The sequence below is a fragment of the Aquarana catesbeiana genome, linkage group LG02 (assembly GCF_042186555.1).
Source record: "Aquarana catesbeiana isolate 2022-GZ linkage group LG02, ASM4218655v1, whole genome shotgun sequence".
Classification (NCBI taxonomy): Eukaryota; Metazoa; Chordata; class Amphibia; order Anura; family Ranidae; genus Aquarana; species Aquarana catesbeiana.
In genome coordinates this window covers 589,810,381-589,828,298 of record NC_133325.1, presented here as the reverse complement: position 1 = coordinate 589,828,298, position 17,918 = coordinate 589,810,381, and the positions used below count along the sequence as shown (strand labels likewise).

At 46.1% G+C, this 17,918-nt stretch overlaps 1 protein-coding gene across 1 annotated transcript in view; it reads left to right on the top strand.

The window, feature by feature from the left end:
- Nucleotides 1–13,647, top strand: part of RPA2 (replication protein A2) — a 39,829-nt gene extending 26,182 nt beyond the window's left edge. The window contains exon 9 of the mRNA XM_073616255.1: nucleotides 13,292–13,647. Coding sequence (XP_073472356.1) covers nucleotides 13,292–13,376 — 85 coding nt within the window. The 3' untranslated portion in view covers nucleotides 13,377–13,647. The remainder of the gene's footprint in view (nucleotides 1–13,291) is intronic.
- The last annotated feature ends 4,271 nt before the right edge of the window (nucleotides 13,648–17,918 follow it).

The window sequence follows — 17,918 nt, the reverse complement described above, 5'->3', positions numbered from 1 at the left end:
ATTATGCCCAACGGGCAAATACTCCCATTCCCAGAACTCAAAAGGACCTATCTATCAGCTTCCTTCGTGGATGCTATTTCGGTATCTTCAGCTAAAACATGCTATGCAAGCACAATTCCCCAGAGTAGTTACAGTGGTATCCAATATGGTGGAAAGCTTCCTTACCTCACGGGGGGGTAGACAAGATACTATCTTCCATATATTTACGCCTTACCTGCGGAGTGCGGAGACACAGAGAAGAACCCACATCTCCTACAGATGTGGAAGACAGACATAACTGATCTCTCTGACGAACAATGGGAAATAGCGATTCAAAACTATATACCGACAGTGATCTCGGCTAGGGATAGATTTATTCAACTCAAGTTCATACACAGAGCTTACTACACGCCACAAAGACTAGCGCGGATATATCCTTCGCAATCAGAACATTGTACAAAATGTCAGCAGTCGGTGGGGACGTTTTATCATGTCATCTGGGAGTGTCCTATCATTCAGGAGTATTGGAGGAAAGTGGTTGAGGAAATTAATAATGTCACCAACTTTTCTGTGCCCTTGGATCCTAGGATCCTTATTTTAGGAATTACAGAATTGATAACTCATTCCACGCATGACAAATTACTATTAATTTATTTATGCTTCTACGCCAGAAAAGCTCTCCTCCAACAATGGAAACTAGCGATTCCCCCCCACGGTGACTCAATGGCGTGCCTTGGTAGATGCGGTGCTACCCTTATACAAACTGACGTATATGGGCCGCAAGTGCCCCCAAAAATTTGACAAGGTGTGGAAACCATGGGTGACCACTAGATCACTTTCAGTTTGAGGCGGCCTCTGAAGATAGCTTAATAACTAATGGTACTGCTGGGTTACGTGAGTTGATTGTCCAGGCCTTGAAATGTAGATAAAAACTAAGTAATGGGGATAGTCCTTGCTTGCCTAACTTCTCTGGGTTGTAACGTTATGCTAGTATAAATGAGATAGGAACCATCGGGACCTATAAATGAAGCCCTCTTCTTCCCCTTAAAGTTTTGTATGACTGTTGAGCCTTTTTTTTTCTAATGTGCATTTAACTAACGGGCTTAATTGATTTGTCATGATCAAGTATACGCCTAACACGGCACAATAGTATAGCTGGGTCCAGTGTAGCCCCCTTTCCTCCTTCCTCTTTCCTCCTTCCTCTTTCCTCTTCCCATTTCCCCCCTACCAATTATAGGTTAGGGTTATAAGCCAGCACAAATGTCAGGCAGGATTACCATGCTCCGTCTCATACTCCGGAGTAGAATTGTGTAGCTTCATCAACTTTCATTCGTCCTAATTAACTGTGATATATTATTTCTAGATAGGATACATTGCTATGATGTACCGTGTTTTGTTTTCTTTTGTATTATTTTTGTATTTGTGATAAAAACTTTTCTGTTAAAAAAAAAAAATATATAGATCCTGGTAGTCTCCCCAGCCTGGCCATCGAGTGCGTGCAGTCTTTAGCTCCGCGCTGGGTCGGCCGCGACAGGGCCCCATTCTGATCTGGGGCGGCCGGTGAGCGATATGCTCCGGGGCACACACATGACCGGGCTACTGCTGTCCGAGTCAGTGTTGCCATGGCCGACAGCCACTCCGTAATATGCGGGTCTGTCCGTGGAGTGCGTCCAGCAGTGCCTGCAGGAGGGGTAAGTATGGTTCCACCTGTTTAGGAAGGATGGAGCAGCTGGGCACTCCCTGGGGGGGTCGATTAGGGGGTCTCTCTCTCCCTTTCCTCTTTCCCTCCTCCCCATCCAAGGGGGGTGCTGCGTGGCTGGGCATAGGGGGTGTGATGCACTTACTTGGCCCAGGGATCCCCCGGGCGGTTTCTGGGTCCTGGTAGGGGATTGTTCCATTCGTTTGGTTGCCTTGTTTCTTTGCCTCGTTTGTTACCTTCGTTTGCTGCCATGCAGGGGGGAATGGTCGCCGTGGGAACCGTGGCCATTTTCCTATAGCCGTGACCATTTTTTTGGAGCATGGCAGCCATTTTCCTGGCGGTCTGAAGCGGCCATTTTCTTGTAGCACAGGAGACGGTTTCTGTGATTCTCTAGCGCTGGGCGGCTGTTTAAGCCAGGAACAGCGCAAAACTGACACAGAACACCTCGTGGGTTGGATGCCGTCAGAGGGGGGAGCGGACAGCGGCACAGCGCCTTGGTCAGGGTGGTGAGTCCTGCGGTGAGCCCCTCGGTCTGTGGCAGCTAGGAGGGTGGGCATTTTTTTGTCTCTTGCCTTAGGTCCCGGGTGGCAGGCAAGAGTAGGTTAGACATGGCGTCGGATGCTGGCGCTTCTTCCCCAGACACTCCTGTGATAGCGACCGATTCTCCTGCACCTGCGTTGGCCATGGACGCTCTGACGGCGGTCCTGGAATCATTTGTTTCCAGGGATAGGCAGCGTGCGGGTGCAAGGTGTGTAGGGAAAAAAAAAAACGCACGCAAACCGACCCCCCCCCCCCCCCCCCCCGTCTGATTCAAACTCGGGCTCCGCTGTAGCAGGCGGCCCCTGTTCTGACGCTTCAGAGATTGTGGACCGTGACCCTTCGGACAGTGAGGAGGAATCCTCCGCGTCTGTTTCAGCACAGGAAAAAGCACTAGTGGGGAGGGCACTTATCACGGTGGTGCCAGATACCTAAAGATAGAGGACACGGCTGGGGCATCTGCAGATGCGTCGGTCTCTTTTGGGTCCTACAAGCCGGTCCGCACCGCTAAGGTGTTTCCCTACCGAACTTATTTTGATAAGTTTATTTACAAGGAGTGGGCACACCCGCAGCATGCCTTTTCAGTCCCGAGGTGAATGGCGGTGCGTTACCCCTTTTGAGGAGAGTTTTCTGAAAAAATGGACATCTCCGGTCGTTGACCCCCCGGTATCTAGGTTAAATAAGGTGACCACGATTCCGGTGGAAGGATCCCCATCTTTTAAGGACCCTGCCGACAGAAGGGCCGAAGCGGTTGCCGGTCCATGTTTACGGTGGTGGGGTCAGCGCTTCGGCCGGTGTCAGCCACGGCTTTGGTGTCACAAACACTGAATGGGCTAAGTTGTTGCTCGCGAGTTGGGGGAGGAGCAGTTTTCCCCAGTCTGTGTGGAACTGGCAGACCAGTTGGTGCACAGCCTTAAGTATATTTGTGATGCCGCCCTGGATACGGCCCCTTTGCTTTCTAGAGCCTCGATATCAGCAGTAGTGCTGCATCGGTTGATGTGGCTCAAGTGTTGGTCTGCGGACCAGACATCTAAGAAAGCGATGGCAGAGTTGCCTTTCCAAGGTTGATGGGCTGTTTGGCGCCTCGCTGGATGACATTATTAAAAAAGTTAAGAATGGGGGAAAGAGTACTTTGCTCCCACAGTCCAGAAAGGGTAAGGAGCCACGTTGTAGGCAGGGGCCCTCTTTTTCCACTCGGAAGCGGCTTTTTCGCCCACCCATGTCAGTGGGTAAGCAGTCCCAGTCCAACAAGGGGCCCGCTGAGGGACAAAAGCGTTCCTGGTATCACAAGCCTGCAAACAAATCGGCTTCAGCATGAAGGTTCGCCCCCGCCCTACTCTCGTGTGGGGGGTCGCCTTCGGGAGTTTGCAGACAGGTGGACTTCTCTTCTTTCCGACCAGTGGGTCTGCGAGCTGGTTTTGTCAGGCTACAAGATAGTTTCTTGTCCGCCAGACAGGTTTTCTCCCTCCAACCTTCATCATCTTCCGGCTCATTGGGAGGCCCTGTTACAGGACTTACTACTGCATGGGGTGATAGTGCCTCTACTGACGTCAGAAAGGTTTCAGGTATTCTACTCCAATCTGTTTGTAATCCTGAAGAAGGAAGGGGTCAGTCTGGTCCTGGATCTCAAGGCTCTCAATTGTTTTGTGAAGGTGCGGAGGTTCAGGATGGAACCAGTTCGTTCCGTGGTCGCTGCACTTCATCAGGGGGATTTCCTGGCATCTTTAGACAAAAAGGACGCATACTTGCATGTCCCCATATGCCTCAGACACCAGAGGTTCCTGCGTTTTGCGGTCGGGGACGAGCACTACCAGTTTGTAGCTCTTCCCTTTTGGCTTAGCGTCGGCACCAAAGGTATTCACCAAGGTGCTTGTTCTGATTCTGGCGTTGCTGAGACAATGAGGGATCGCGATCGTGGGTTACCTGGACGACCTCCTCCTGAGAGCAGCTTCTGCCTCAGTACTAAGGGAGGATGTGGCGATCACCATGCAGACTCTTCAGGAGTTTGGCTGGGTGTTGAATCTCCAGAGGTCGATGTTGCTGCGGACCCAGCGCCTGGAATACTTTGGGTTGATTCTGGACTCCTCAAAGGCGAGAGTCTTTTTCCCTTCAAGCAAGCTGCAGACTCTCTAGTCCGCAGTGTGGTTACTGATGTCCTGCAGGTGGTCATCGCTGCGTTTTTGCATGCGAGTTCTGGGTCACATGGTAGCCACTTTCGAGGTGGTACCGTATGCTCAATTCCATACTCAGGTCTTGCAGAAAGAGATCCTGTCCGAATGGGATAAGTCTCCAACATCTCTGGATTGTCAAGTCCGGGTGAACCAGGTAGCCAGGGCTTTGCTTCTCTGGTGACTGAGATCCCCAGCCCTTTGGTCCGGGAAATCGTTCCTTCCTCTTCATTGGACGGTGATCACGACAGCCTGATCGGCTGGGGGGTAATTTGGGGCATCCAGTCGGCCCAGGGTCTCTGGACGCAGGTAGAATCCCGTCTGCAGATCGATGTGCTGGAGCTGCGGGCGATCAGGCGGCGCCTCTCCACATGGTCGCAGAGGCTGCAGGATCGTCCGGTCAGGATCGAGTCGGACAACGCCTCCCTGTCAATCATCAGGGAGGGACAAGGAGCTCAGCAGCGGCGCTGGAGGTCTCCCACATCTTACAGTGGGCAGAGCGGCGCATGCCGGCTCTGTCAGCCGTGTACATTCCGGGCGTAGAAAACTGGCAGGCAGACTACCTCAGTCGTCAGTTGCTGGACCAGGGGGAATGGTCACTGCATGCGGAAGTGTTTTGGCTCATTTGGTTACGGTGGGGCATGCCAGATGTGGATCTTCTGGCCTCTCTGCTCCATCGGAAGGTGCAAAGGTTTGTGTCCAGGTCAAAGGATCCCTGGGCGGACGCGTTGGTGGCCTCATGGGGGCATTATCGGCTGATTTATGCCTTTCCCCCAGAGTGGAGGCCGAGGGGATTCCGGTGATTGCCCCAGACTGGCCTCGACGTCCTTGGTACGCCGACTTAGTATGAATGGTGGTGGATGTTCCCTGGTGACTGCCGGTGCAGGAGGACCTTCTGTCTGAAGGTCCGATTCTCCACCCTGCTTTACTGTCGCTGGCTTTGACGGCATGGCTGCTGAAAGCCAGGTGCTGAGGGACCGAGGGCTGTCGGCTTCTCTAATTTCCACTATGCTAAGGGAGCGAAAGTCTTCTTCCAGGAAGATTTATCCTCACACCTGAAAGGCCTACATCTCCCTGTGTGAGGAGGTGGGGTGGCATCTGCGTTTATATTCGGTTTCCAGGATCCTGCTGTTTCTGCAGCGAGGAGTGGATCAGAAACTTTGCATTAAGCACTATTAAAGGGCAAATATCAGCTTTGGCTGTCTCTCTTTTTTTTTTTTTTTTTTTTTTTTTTTTTCTTTTCAGCGACACTTGGCAACTCACTCATTGGTGCGTACGTTTGTTCAGGGGGTTCGGCATGTGGCTCCTCCGGTATGTCCGCCGCTGCCCCCGTGGGATCTGAATCTGGTGCTCTCGGAGCTTCAGAAACCGCGGTTTGAAAACGTTAGGGAGATCCCTTTTTATTGACGCTCTCTCAGAAAGTAGTCTTTCTAGTGGCTATTACATCTGCAAGGCAGGTTTCTGAGTTGGCGGCCTTGTCATGCAAGTCTCCTCCTCCTTTTATTTGATCATCCACAAGGATAAGGCGATGTTGCGTCCGCAGCCCTCTTTTTTTCTTTCAAAGGTTGTTTCGGCCTTTCATCTAAACGAGGACAGGCTTCCGTCCTTATGTCCTCAGCCGTCGCATCCCAAGGAGGTCGCTTTACATTCTTTGGATGTGGTCCGGGCTCTGCAGGTGTATCTGTCTGCTACGGCTCCTTTCCGGAGGTCGGATTCTGTTTGTTTGTCTTGGTGGCTGGTCCAAAGAAGGGCCTGGCTGTCTCGTCGGCCACCATTTCTCGGTGGATCAGACAGATTGTTGTTCAGGCTTATGCCATAAGAGGGCAGGCGCCTCCCTTTCCCGTCACTGCACATTCCACTGGTGCAATTGGTGCTTCCTGGGCTTCCGCCATCTAGCGTCCGTTTCACAGGTGTGTAAGGTCAATGTGGGATGCATGCTTTGGCCGCAAAGGTTTTGCAGGCGGCCGGCTGAGGTTGCGGCTCCTCTGATGGGGAGTTCTTTTTGTTGTGGGTCAAGTTTATTTTTCTCTGTGTTCCTACCCCCGCGTTTTTGGCACTGCTTGGGGACGTCCCTAAGGTCAAGACTAAAGTGCTGTGTCTGTCAATGAACGAAAGAGAAAATGGGATTTTTGTACTTACCGTAAAATCCCTTTCTCTGAAGTTCATTGAAGGACACAGCACCCACCCCTCCTATTTGTTTGTACTTCTTTTTGACGAACTGAGCTGCTGGGAGCTGAGTGAGGGGTTATAGCCAGTAGGGTAGCCCCCTGGACTGGACTGTGCTTGCTGTTGGTTTTTTTTTTTTTTTTTTTTTTTTTTGTGCTCTGCCTAGTCCTCTCCTAAAGGTGGCAATATAACCCTAAGGTCAAGTGCTGTGTCCGTCAATGAATTTCAGAGAAAGGGATTTTACGGCAAGTACAAAAATACCTTTTTTAAAGGTGTGCAAAAAGGGTTCTGGCAGAAAAAGGGTTAACCACATGCCTACTGGGCACTTTTACCGCCTTCCTGCCCAAGCCAATTTTCAGCTTTCAGTGCTGTCACATTTTGAATGACAATTGTGCTGTCATGCAGCAATGTAGCCATATGAAATTTTTATCTATCTATCTATACTGTAGGAGTAGGAAGTTAGGTACAACGAAGCACCCTAGGTGTTAGCCCCTGCTGATAGCCAAACCTCCACCATCTGTAACTTGCAGCCCAGTTTTTTTAGTGCTTAGGAGTTAGTACCTAGAATTTTATTTATTTTTTTTTTGCTACTCCTTTTTCCGTGTTGGGTTTTTTTTTTTCCTTCCATCTTCAATAAACTGTGGTGCAGGGCGACAAGCCAAATATATAGATCCTGGTGGTTTCATTCATAGCCGTCTTGGGTTGCAGGTTGGACACTCCTGGTTTAGATCCTCTAATAATGTTGTAAGAGATAAATTATCACCTTTCCAAATCATTATTTGGAAATTAAGCCTTTGTACATTTTTCTCTAATATATCTTCTGTTTCATGTATTTTTTGCCATGAAAGCTTTTGTGACACTGGGGGCAAACTTATCGCCCATAGCAACTTCAGTGATCTGCCCATTTTGGCTATTATATCAAAAATAATTATGCTCTAAGCCAAATTTTAAAACCTTTAGGCTAGGTTGACGCATGTCCTGCTGCGGTTTTGTTCACCAGTTCAGGTGCAAATTTTTACTCGGTTTCGCACCTAAACCGGACCAGAAGTGGCACAGTTCCTTTTTTAGAAACGGACCGCGGCAGCCCCGGACACGTATGAACTGGCTCCATTGAAAGCGGTCCGATTCACATGTGCGAATCAGATGTGGTTAAACACATCCAATTTGCATATATGTGAACTGAGCTTTAAAGTATAATCAAACCTGCTGTTTGTAATAACAATTTTTAACTGAGGGAAGGGCTTCTTTTTGGGTACAATGACATTTTTATTGCTCATGTTTATTGGCTATTGATGCATAGATGGCATTTATTTACTATATTATATTGAACTGTGGTGTAGAAAAGTATTACACATTTACTAACGTGCATCACAGGTTATTTTATGTATTTAATATGGATGAGTCTTTGAGCCAAGTTTACTCACAGGTTATGTCACAATGTAATTTTAACAAGGATATGCAGTTTACTTAGAAAGGCAAGTAGGAATATAACATCCACACTGTGATGTTTAACCCTTTTGCTGATTGGGGGGGGGGGGGGGGGGGTAGAGCAGGGGTTCTCACACATTTGTGTGTGAATCTGACACCTTTCTTTCAGGTGGCTGTGCTGCTGCCCAATTGCTTCCCCCAGTAACGTCCATGTACTTCCTCCCGAGAATGCGCAGTGCCCTCTGTGACCAGCCAGTCAATGAGACTTGGCTGATCACATATCGGAATAAGGAGCCGATCCCAGCCCCTTACCACGTGATGTAAACAGAAGATCGTCAGACATCGGTACCGATCACAGAGAACCACTGCTGCTATGCAGTGCCACCTACCAGTGCACATTAGTGAAGGAGAAAAATTACATGTGTTCTAATTTTAACGAACTATGAAATTTTTTTTTTTTAAGAATTTGGGGTCTTTCATTTTTCTGCTGAAAACGGGGAAAAAAAAAAACCCAGCAGTAATTTTAAATACCACTAAAAGAAAGCTCTATTTGTGTAAAAGAAAAATGATAATTTCATTTGGGTACAGTGTTGCATGACCGTGTGAGTGCTGAAAGCTGAAAATTGGCCTGGGCAGGAAGGGGGTAAAAGTGCCCGGTATTGAAGTGGTTGACTTCAGTGTATTTATTTTACTAATATTTTACGTTTCCTAGACTTTTGCAGTAATATCGTGTGATAAAAAAAAAAATACCACTATTTTATTTTCTAGGATATGTGCTTTCATAAATTGTTTTGGGGGGTTTCTGTAATCTTCAGGCCTAAAATTATTTTTTAAATGTGTGCAAAAATGGCTCTGGCAGAAAAAGGTTTAAAGCTGCATATGGGAGACGTGAAGATGTGTTAATACATATGGTACTCCTCCATCATACACTTTTCTGTTACAGCAGTTGTTTTGAGTGTCTAAATTTTGACAGTAGTTCAACAGATTTCAGTTTGACCAATACTGCCCATTACACTCTGTAATCTAACAGACTTGGTCAGGCACACCCTTTCTACAAGGCATAACTGCTCATTTAATAAGTCTAGGGGAAGGTAAAAAAGCATTTATACTTGTCCGATCCTCCAGTCTGGCGGTGGATTGTCTGTTGGCGTCCTGAGATCCAGTGCATATGGACCCTGGATTGGTTTAGAAAGATGTCCACTGAAGCATAGGCAGAGGACAGTGTGGGGTCCAGTTTAGCACTGCTGAGAATCGGATAAGTAAATCTGCTTTTCTATGTCCCATAGACCTAGGCCTAGGGATGCACTCCCACTGCAAGGGGGAATTTTCTAGTTTCCTGGTGTTCAGCTTTAACCGCTTGAAGACCAGGCCTATACTGACACTTCCTTTTTTCTTTTTTACAAGTCTTTGCTAGATTAGTGGGGGACGGAAAGTATTCAGGCCCCCTTAAATTTTTCACTCTGTTATATTGCAGCCATTTGCTAAAATCATTTAAGTTCATTTTTTTTTCCTCATTAGTGTTGTGTATATATATATATATATATATATATAATTAGAGGTCGACCGATATGGGTTTTTCTCTGGCCGATGCTGATATTTAGAAATCGCGGTGGCCGATATATGATGCCGATTTTTTTGGGCCGATATATTAGGCCAATTTTTTTTTTTTTTTTTTTTTTTTTTTTCCCCTTCATCTCATAAAATCTAACAGTTAGACCCCTTTCACACTGGGGCGTTTTTCAGGCGCTTTTGGGCTAAAAATAGCGCCTGTAAAGTGCCTGTAAAACGACTCCCCTGCAGTCTCAGTGTGATATCCCGAGTGCTTTCACACTGAAGCGATGCGCTTGCAGGATGTTAAAAAAAAAGTCCTGCAAGCGGCATCTTTGGAGCGCATCCACCACTCCTGCCCATTGAAATGAATGCGCACCGCTGCCGAAGCGCCTGCAAATCGTTTTGGCAGCAGCGCTTCAGGGGCGCATTTAACTCCTTCCTCGGCTGCTAGCCGGGTTAAAAGCGCCCCGCTAGCAGCCGAATAGCGCCGCTAAAATGACGGTAAAGCGCTGCTAAAACTAACAGCGTTTTACTGTCAACGCGTGCCCGCTCCAGTGTGAAAGCAACCTTAAAGCGGTTGTAAAGGTATTTTTTTTTTTTTTTTAAAAATAACAAACATATCATACTTACCTTCACTGTGCAGCTCGTTCTGCACAGAGTGGCCCCGAACCTAGTCTTCTGGGGTCCCTCGGCGGCTGTCTCAGCTCCTCCCCGCAAGCATTCACCACCTTAATGCGAGCTCCCTCGCATGGTGGTGAGTGCTTGCGGGCGCGCTCCCGTGATACAGCCGGCGGCTATAGCCGCTCGCTGTATCACTCGGCCCCGCCCCCCGGCGCGCCGCGTCATCGGATGTGATTGACAGCAGCGCGAGCCAATGGCTGCGCTGCTTTCAATCCATCCACTGCAGCCAATCAGCGACCAGGCTGAGCTGCAGCGAAGATGACAAGAACGTGCAGCGAAGATTCGAGGCGTCAGGTAAGTAAAACGGGGGGGCTGGGGGCGGCGGTACTGTCAAAAGTTTTTTCACCTTAATGCATAGAATGCATTAAGGTGAAAAAATTTTTACCTTTACAACCCCTTTAAGTAATAAGTGATATAGAAAATTTTTTACATTTAAACATTTATTAACCAAAACAAACCTACAATCAGTTCACTTGTATGTATAATTTAGATTAAAAAAATAACTATATCTTAAATATTAAATACACAAAAACAGGTAATCAAAACTTTTGGACGTAAAAAAATGGGCTAACTTTACTGCTTTATTTTTTTTTTTTTTTTGTTTTTTTTTTTTTTTTGTTTGTTTTTTAAATTTCATTAGTGTATTTTTTTAAAAAAAATTGCATTTGAAAGACCGCTGCGCAAATACCGTGTGACATAATATATTGCAACAACCGCTATTTTATTCCCTAGGGTCTCTGCCAAAAAATATATATATAATATTTGGGGGTTCTAAGTGATTTTCTAGCAGAAAATACAGGATTTTTACTTGTAAGCAACAAATGTCAGAAAAGATTTAGTCTTTAAATAGTTAAACTGAGAACTTCTACACATGGAGTTCAGTCTATTGATAAAAGAACCTGAAGAGATACAATGTTTCTTCTTATCAGACTTGGCAGGCTGCCCAGAGGAGGAGAGAAGTCTTTCCACAGATAACTGAAGGCAACTTGCATTGACTTCTATTACAGAAGTCATTTGCAAGTCCTGCTGAAGCTATATCGGCTTTTTTTATCAGCACAATCGGCCGATGCCGATTAAGTAAAAAAAGACAAATATCGGTCGATCTCTAATATAAATAAAATATATAACAGAGAATAAAATGGTGGTCACTGCTATTTGTCATGCGGTATTTGCGCAGCTGTTTTGCAAATGCAGTTTTTTCTTGGGGGGGGGGTAGGTACACTTTTTTTTTAATGAATTTTAATTAAAAAAAAAAACCCTATACAGTATTACCAATTTTTTTTTTTTTAAGTATTTTGTGGCAACAGATCAGTTGAGCTTGGGTAAAGATTCTTCAGTTCACCCCAACCGCACCCCCTTTAGCTGTAGGGACCACGGGTGTACACATGTCGCAGCTGCAGCAGAAGTTATACGCCCTATCATGATTAGTGGGTGCAGCACCTGCCAAGCATGACCTATTCAAGTGAAATGAGACCGCTCTGCAAGTGCCCTGCAACCTTGTGCAGTACAGTAAACAAGGGGTTAAAGCTGGCTGGTGCTGTGTTGCTTTCTCACCACTTAGTTTAACCCTTTGGACCCTGCAGAAGCATGCAGTTGCAAGGCACTTGTAGAGTGGCCCTATTTACTTGAATGGGTCGCCATTAGCAGGCGGTAGTACCTACCAAAATCAACAGGGGGCTTAATTCCTGCTGTGGCATGTGTACATCTTTGGCTGTTGCCTCAGCAGCTAGGGGTGTATGGATTGGGGGGAGTAAAACTGCGATATGGTGCCTCCTCACTACCTAATTTTAAACCAATGATTGCAGTGCAATGCACACAATTGCAACACAGGAGTATGAAAATTAGAGGTTTAAATCCAATGTAAAGTGGTGACCCAGTGATCTTTGATTTCTCCCATGTTGTTCAGGTAGATCTCCACCTCTTTAAGGTTGCCTACACCAGACCTAAAGGCAAACTCCACTTTTTGCAACATATTACACAAGTATTTATGTGTAAACCCCACCCTACCCCCTAAATTTTGAAATCTGTGAATGAATTATCTACCACCGCAGCAAACAGACTTGTAGTTCCTAAAGGAATTCAAGTGCGCAAATTGCCAAATCTGTAGTTCGTTGACACTTCCTTCAGCTTGAAGCTTGTACCTTGGTACGGAGAGGGAGCTGGAGGAAGAAGATCCTCGAACTGCCCCTGTGATCCACTGATTGTGGGCAAAATGCTTTGCAGGCTCCTATGCAAAAAATGTACACTTTTTTTTTTTTTTTTTTCCCCTGCAAAAGATATGTATTTTATTAAGGTGGAACCAGCCTTTAAAAGTGAGGCTTTGGGCTTTGTCTTACTTTTAGCATTGTTGCATTAAATGCTTTACTGCATTAGCAATTTACTAGTGGCTTTTACTTGTTCCCTTAGATGCTCTTCAATGTCCATCCAACCAGTGTACTGTTTAACCACTTGCTTACTGTCCAACTGAATGTGATAAAGTAGGTGTAAAAAACATCCACCAAAGTGACCAGTGCCAATTCCTCTCCCTTAAGAATAAAGCTCACCAGATGTAGTTGCCAGTCTCGTGTCTGGCAAAAATAGCTTTTTGTGTTCTGTTAAAGCGCCTCTATAGACCGCCAAACTTCATCCAGATATCATTCTCCTCATGTGAAGATAAAAGCCAAGACAGAGCCTTCAATAGTGTAAAAAAACCTTAAGGTAACTATTCTTATTTAAAAGTAATGCACTTGAATCATAAAACCATCAAAATCATATTTGATTAAAAGAATCTCAATCGTGCCGGGTGCCACAGTGCTGCGATCTTGCCATCCCAGGGTCACCGTCTCGGCATTAGAGTATAGTTGCCACTCCCTGACTTGGTCATAGGGGACGTGACAAAACACAATCACAGGAGGACATCTATTGACGCCCTCCCGCACTGGATGCCCACGCTGTAGCCATCTTTCTGCTATAGAGCAGGTGGAAAGTGGTTAAATATCCTCTTTGAGATTATACCAGTTCAGCATTTTGTCTCTGCTATTTATTAACACGTAATTTTTCTTCCTTTTTTTTTTTTTTTTTTTTTTTTTTTTTTTTTTTTTAGACAAGCTTTGGAGTTTCTTAGCAATGAAGGTCATATTTATTCCACCGTGGATGATGACCATTATAAGTCAACGGATGGTGATTAATAGATCAAATGGGAGCCAAGAAGAAACCAATAGCAACCTTAGAGATGTTTTGGCTAATTACGAGAACAGACAACGAAACGACAGCTGGTCATTGCTGGTATTTGTTTTGCTTTCAGCAAGCTAAGCATAGTATATTGTCCAACCCTTTTTATTGAAAGATACACACTTGATTACATATAAACCCTGGGAGGGAAATGGTGTAAATTTTGTTGCTTATGTTCATACATCTGGACCATATCCTTGTAAAACTACCAGTTCATTTTAAGTGCGGAGAAAAAAAGATTTTTGCTCTACTGGTGTCTGCATCAGTATAAAAGAATAGAATTTTATATCTGATAGGTATGAGAATGTTAATGAACTGGCTAAGTGGAGTGGATGCCATTATTCATAGCGAGAACAGCTATTTACAAGGTGCTCACCATGAATATTCACCATCCTTGTAAAAGAATTTATTGTGTATCCAGTTAAGCTGTTTCCTTAAAGTTTATCTGGGAACCATGTATATGCAGCTATACTGGTATTGTGTGGGTAGTTTAACTCTTGATATGCTGCCAAAAGATATATTTTCCATTTAGATTTGGAGCCACCTTTTTAATGTCTGTCTAATTTCTCTAATATTCTATTGTGTGCAGACAGTATTCATAAGGATGTCACTTATAGCTATTTTGTACTATGACACAAGGATTTTTCTTAATTTTAATATTCTGTAGTTTCAGTTGAACATTAGTCTTTAAAATATATGTAAATAAAACATGTAAAATAAATTTTGGATGATATGAATAAATTGGTCTCTTCTGTTCATTCATAGTTTGTAACCACCCCATCCAGGTGAATAGCATTGGAGGGGCCTAGCTCCTGGTATCTTCAACTCTTATCTGTCATTGTGTGGAGCGTGGGTGAACTCCTTTCTAGCCAGCACTCGCAGCAGCGGGCACAGGACTACACTTCCTAGCAGCCCGAGCGCCTTGCATATATACCATGGGCTCGCAGGGCCTAGGTCTACAGGCAGGGACTTCCAACAAACAGATTCTCAATATTATTCTAGAGGATTGACCTCATTAGTGTGTTTGCCCTTCTTTGTAAGGATATTGTGATATGCTAGAGCAGGGTCAAGTGTTTCATTCTAGACCAGGGAGGACGCGTGGAATTTGAAGGGGTCCTTTCACATGGTGGATGCTACAGCAGTGCTTGTGTGCATGGTTCAGTACTAGGGAGTGTGACCAGAATATAACACTGGTAGAGCTGGCTACTCTACTAGTTTCCTTTTTGGAGACTATTCATTGACGGCTATTGTTATGAGCATCATTTTGCAGCTGAGGTTAACCACTCGGGGGGGAGGAGATAGGATATGCAATTACCATTTACCAAATTAACCACTTCAGCCACAGAACATTTTACCCCCTTCCTGACCAGAGTACTTTTGTTGCTTTAACTGACAATTGTGCGGTTGTGCGATGTTGTATCCAAACAAAATTGACGTCCTTTTTTTTTTCCCCACAAACAGAGCTTTCTCTTAGTCATCTTCCAGGACGGCACACGAGAGATGAGAGGCTCCTCCCTACAGGAAACACAATCAATCGACAGCTGTTTTAAGTCCCCACCCTTCCCCTTGATCCTCAGTTTTTGATTGTGTTTCTCCCTACACAGCGAAACCGTTTGTTTTTTTCCAAATGACCCGAAGCCTGGGGCTGGTGGTCCCCCCCTGGGAGCCGGACCAAATGCCTGGGAAGGCCTACGGCCACATCACCCTGAGAAAGAGGGTGCCGCCTGCCCGATCTCGTATGATCTCGGAGGCTAAGCAGGGTCGGGCCTGGTTAGTACCTGATGGGCCTCTGGGTCTGGCCGGATATATTTATCCTTCCTGGGGGGTTCCCCTATCCTTTCCTCAGGGGGGGCAGCAGAAACTGGAAGAGCCCCCCTGAGAGCTGAAGGCCCCTGGGTACAGTGGTGTCCCCAGAACTTCAGGGGCCTTTTTCCTGTCTCCCCCCCCCCTTACCTGTCCGGGCGTCCGTTCAGACAGGGGTGCTGGCTGTCAGTTCTTTCCAGGGCCCCCGACTCCTGGGCCCCTGGTAGCTCGCGTGGGCTGCTGGGGAGGGCGCCACCTGAACGACCCGCATTCTTACCCAGGAGGGAAGGCTGAGAGTCAGCAGGAGCAGGCGCCCACATCCTCCTTTCGAGGAGGCACCAGTTCACTGCGGTGGATGTCTGCCTAAACCACCTCAGAATGGAATGGGGAACTTACGGCATTGCCCCCCCAGGTGTATATACTGACTGGCAGGACACAGCCTAACCTTGCAGCTCCCTACGGGGACAGCAGTTGGGGGGGCACTTTGGTGGCTATCCACCTTGCGTGTGGACCATAAGGATGGAAAAGCAAGCCCTGTGGCTGTGGCAAAAGGGGAAGATGACAACAGTGAGTACTTTCCTTTACCTTGGGAATTTAGCTGCAAAATCCCCAGTCCCAGCCAGATGGTTTCTGGGCATTTGAGATCATCTCCCCTGGGGTCTGGATTCAAATAGCCCAGAAGCTTCTGCTAAAAACACCAGCTACAGCTCCCTCTTACATCAGAGATGCTGTATGGTGGATAAGTGGTGCAGAGGAGCGAGTGTGCCTAAACCACCTCAGATGGGAAAGAGGTAGGTAAGGCATTTCTTCCCCTTCCCCCTGTATTTACTGAGTGGTACCGTGCAGGACCTGGGTTCTGCATAACAAAATAGCCCGGAAACTACTGCTAAAACCACCAGCCACAGCTCCCTCTTACAGCAGAGACACTGTGGTTATCACAACAGTAGGTTGCCAGCCTCTCCCTACATGTCCAGTTGTGGGACATTAGTAGGGATGAATAGGGGGGGACCTGGTAGATACAAAGAGTTCCTTACAGGCCAGGTATACCACTGAACAATTTATAGATTGTGCAATGGTTGAAGGATTCAGGAGTAAGCTCTCCTGGTCAGCAGGTGCACTAGGTTATATGGCCCTATTAGCCCAGCTGCTAGGAATCTGAAGTCATAAGCTCCAACCTCCCACTTCACCTTTACATTGTGGTTATATTATTGTGCAGGAGGTAAGAAAACCCTTTTTGTTGGTTTGGGCTACAGTCAACTCAGTGACAGATCTAAAGGCGATTTGCCATAAATCGCTTCCTATATCTTTTAATTAAGGATTTTCTGTGCAAACATATGCAAGAGCTAGATAGATACATGATTGCTTGTTTAAGGCCTGCAGGTGGCTATTTTCCTCCAGGCTAAATTGGTGACCACCTTTTCTAGAGGCTGTCCTAAATTGGTCTCTAGGGTTGGGCTCATTGAGACTTTAGTTTCTGATCAGCCCTACCTGTGTGTGAGCTGGCCAGCGTTTGCTCAGTCTACGGAGGTAAGGTAGGACAACAGCTACTATAGTAAGATGTCTAACCATTTTAGGATTTGTTCCTTCACTGGGGGTGAAGTGTTAGTATCTACAGCCCAGGCTATGCCTAGGGATCAAATTGCTTTGTTGGTTATTTCATAAAGGGATACACCATGACTCCTCCTTGGTTGCACGCCAGTAGACCTCAGTAGCGAAGGTTTGTCCTTGCTGGGATGTTTTGTGGCGCAGCAGAAATGCACATTGAGATTTGTGACATTTCTGCTCATAAGGGGTATATTGCTGTACATCAGAAATGCACTGCACTGAAGCTTGGTTGTTGTCTGTTATATCCTAAAGGTACTGCCTTATTTGGCTACAGATCAGAAAAATACAACAGGGAAGGTGGTCTGTACTTTCTGGTCTTGTGACGCATGGCGGAAATGCACATCATTGAGTCTTGTGACATCTCTGCTCATATTTGTTATATTGCTGCACATCAGACATACTCAAAATTGAGTTCTGTCTGGGGTTTTTTGTGTCCTGTATTACTGCCTTATTGGTTGCTTATTAGAAAGGCAGTAGTGAAGATTGATGGTCCTGAATTGTTGGGAAATACAAATTGAACCTGTGCCAGGGGTAGTACTTGTACTGCCTTTGGTAATCGGTGCAGCCCCGCAAAGTGGCGTCGGGCTGACAGTGCTATTAACGGCAAAGGCTGACGATTTTAGGCATGCGATTTGACATGTTGAGTCGTATGCCAAATCCCTTCAATATGGATGTGCTATCTCTATTCAGATTGTTATATTGTTGCACATCAGATATATACAAGATTGAAGGTTGTCTGTCCTTTTATGTCTTACATTTACTGCCTTATTGGCTGCATATCAGAAGGGACACAGCAGTGAGGTTGCTTGTCCATTTCTGATTTGTTTTTGCTGCCTCAGCAGGGAGACACATTGAGGGTGGTGGCGTCTCTGCTCAGTATTGGTATATTACTACACATCAGACATACACAAAGATTGAAGATTGTTTGTGTCCTGTATGTTCTATATTTACTGCCTTATCGGCTGCATATCAGAAAGGCACAACAGTGAGGGGTGTCTTTTCTGTTTCTCATTGTTCTACCTTGCTGCTTCTTAAGGATACACAGCAGGGGGTTGTTGGCTGCACGCCTCCAGGAAGATACAGCATTGGGG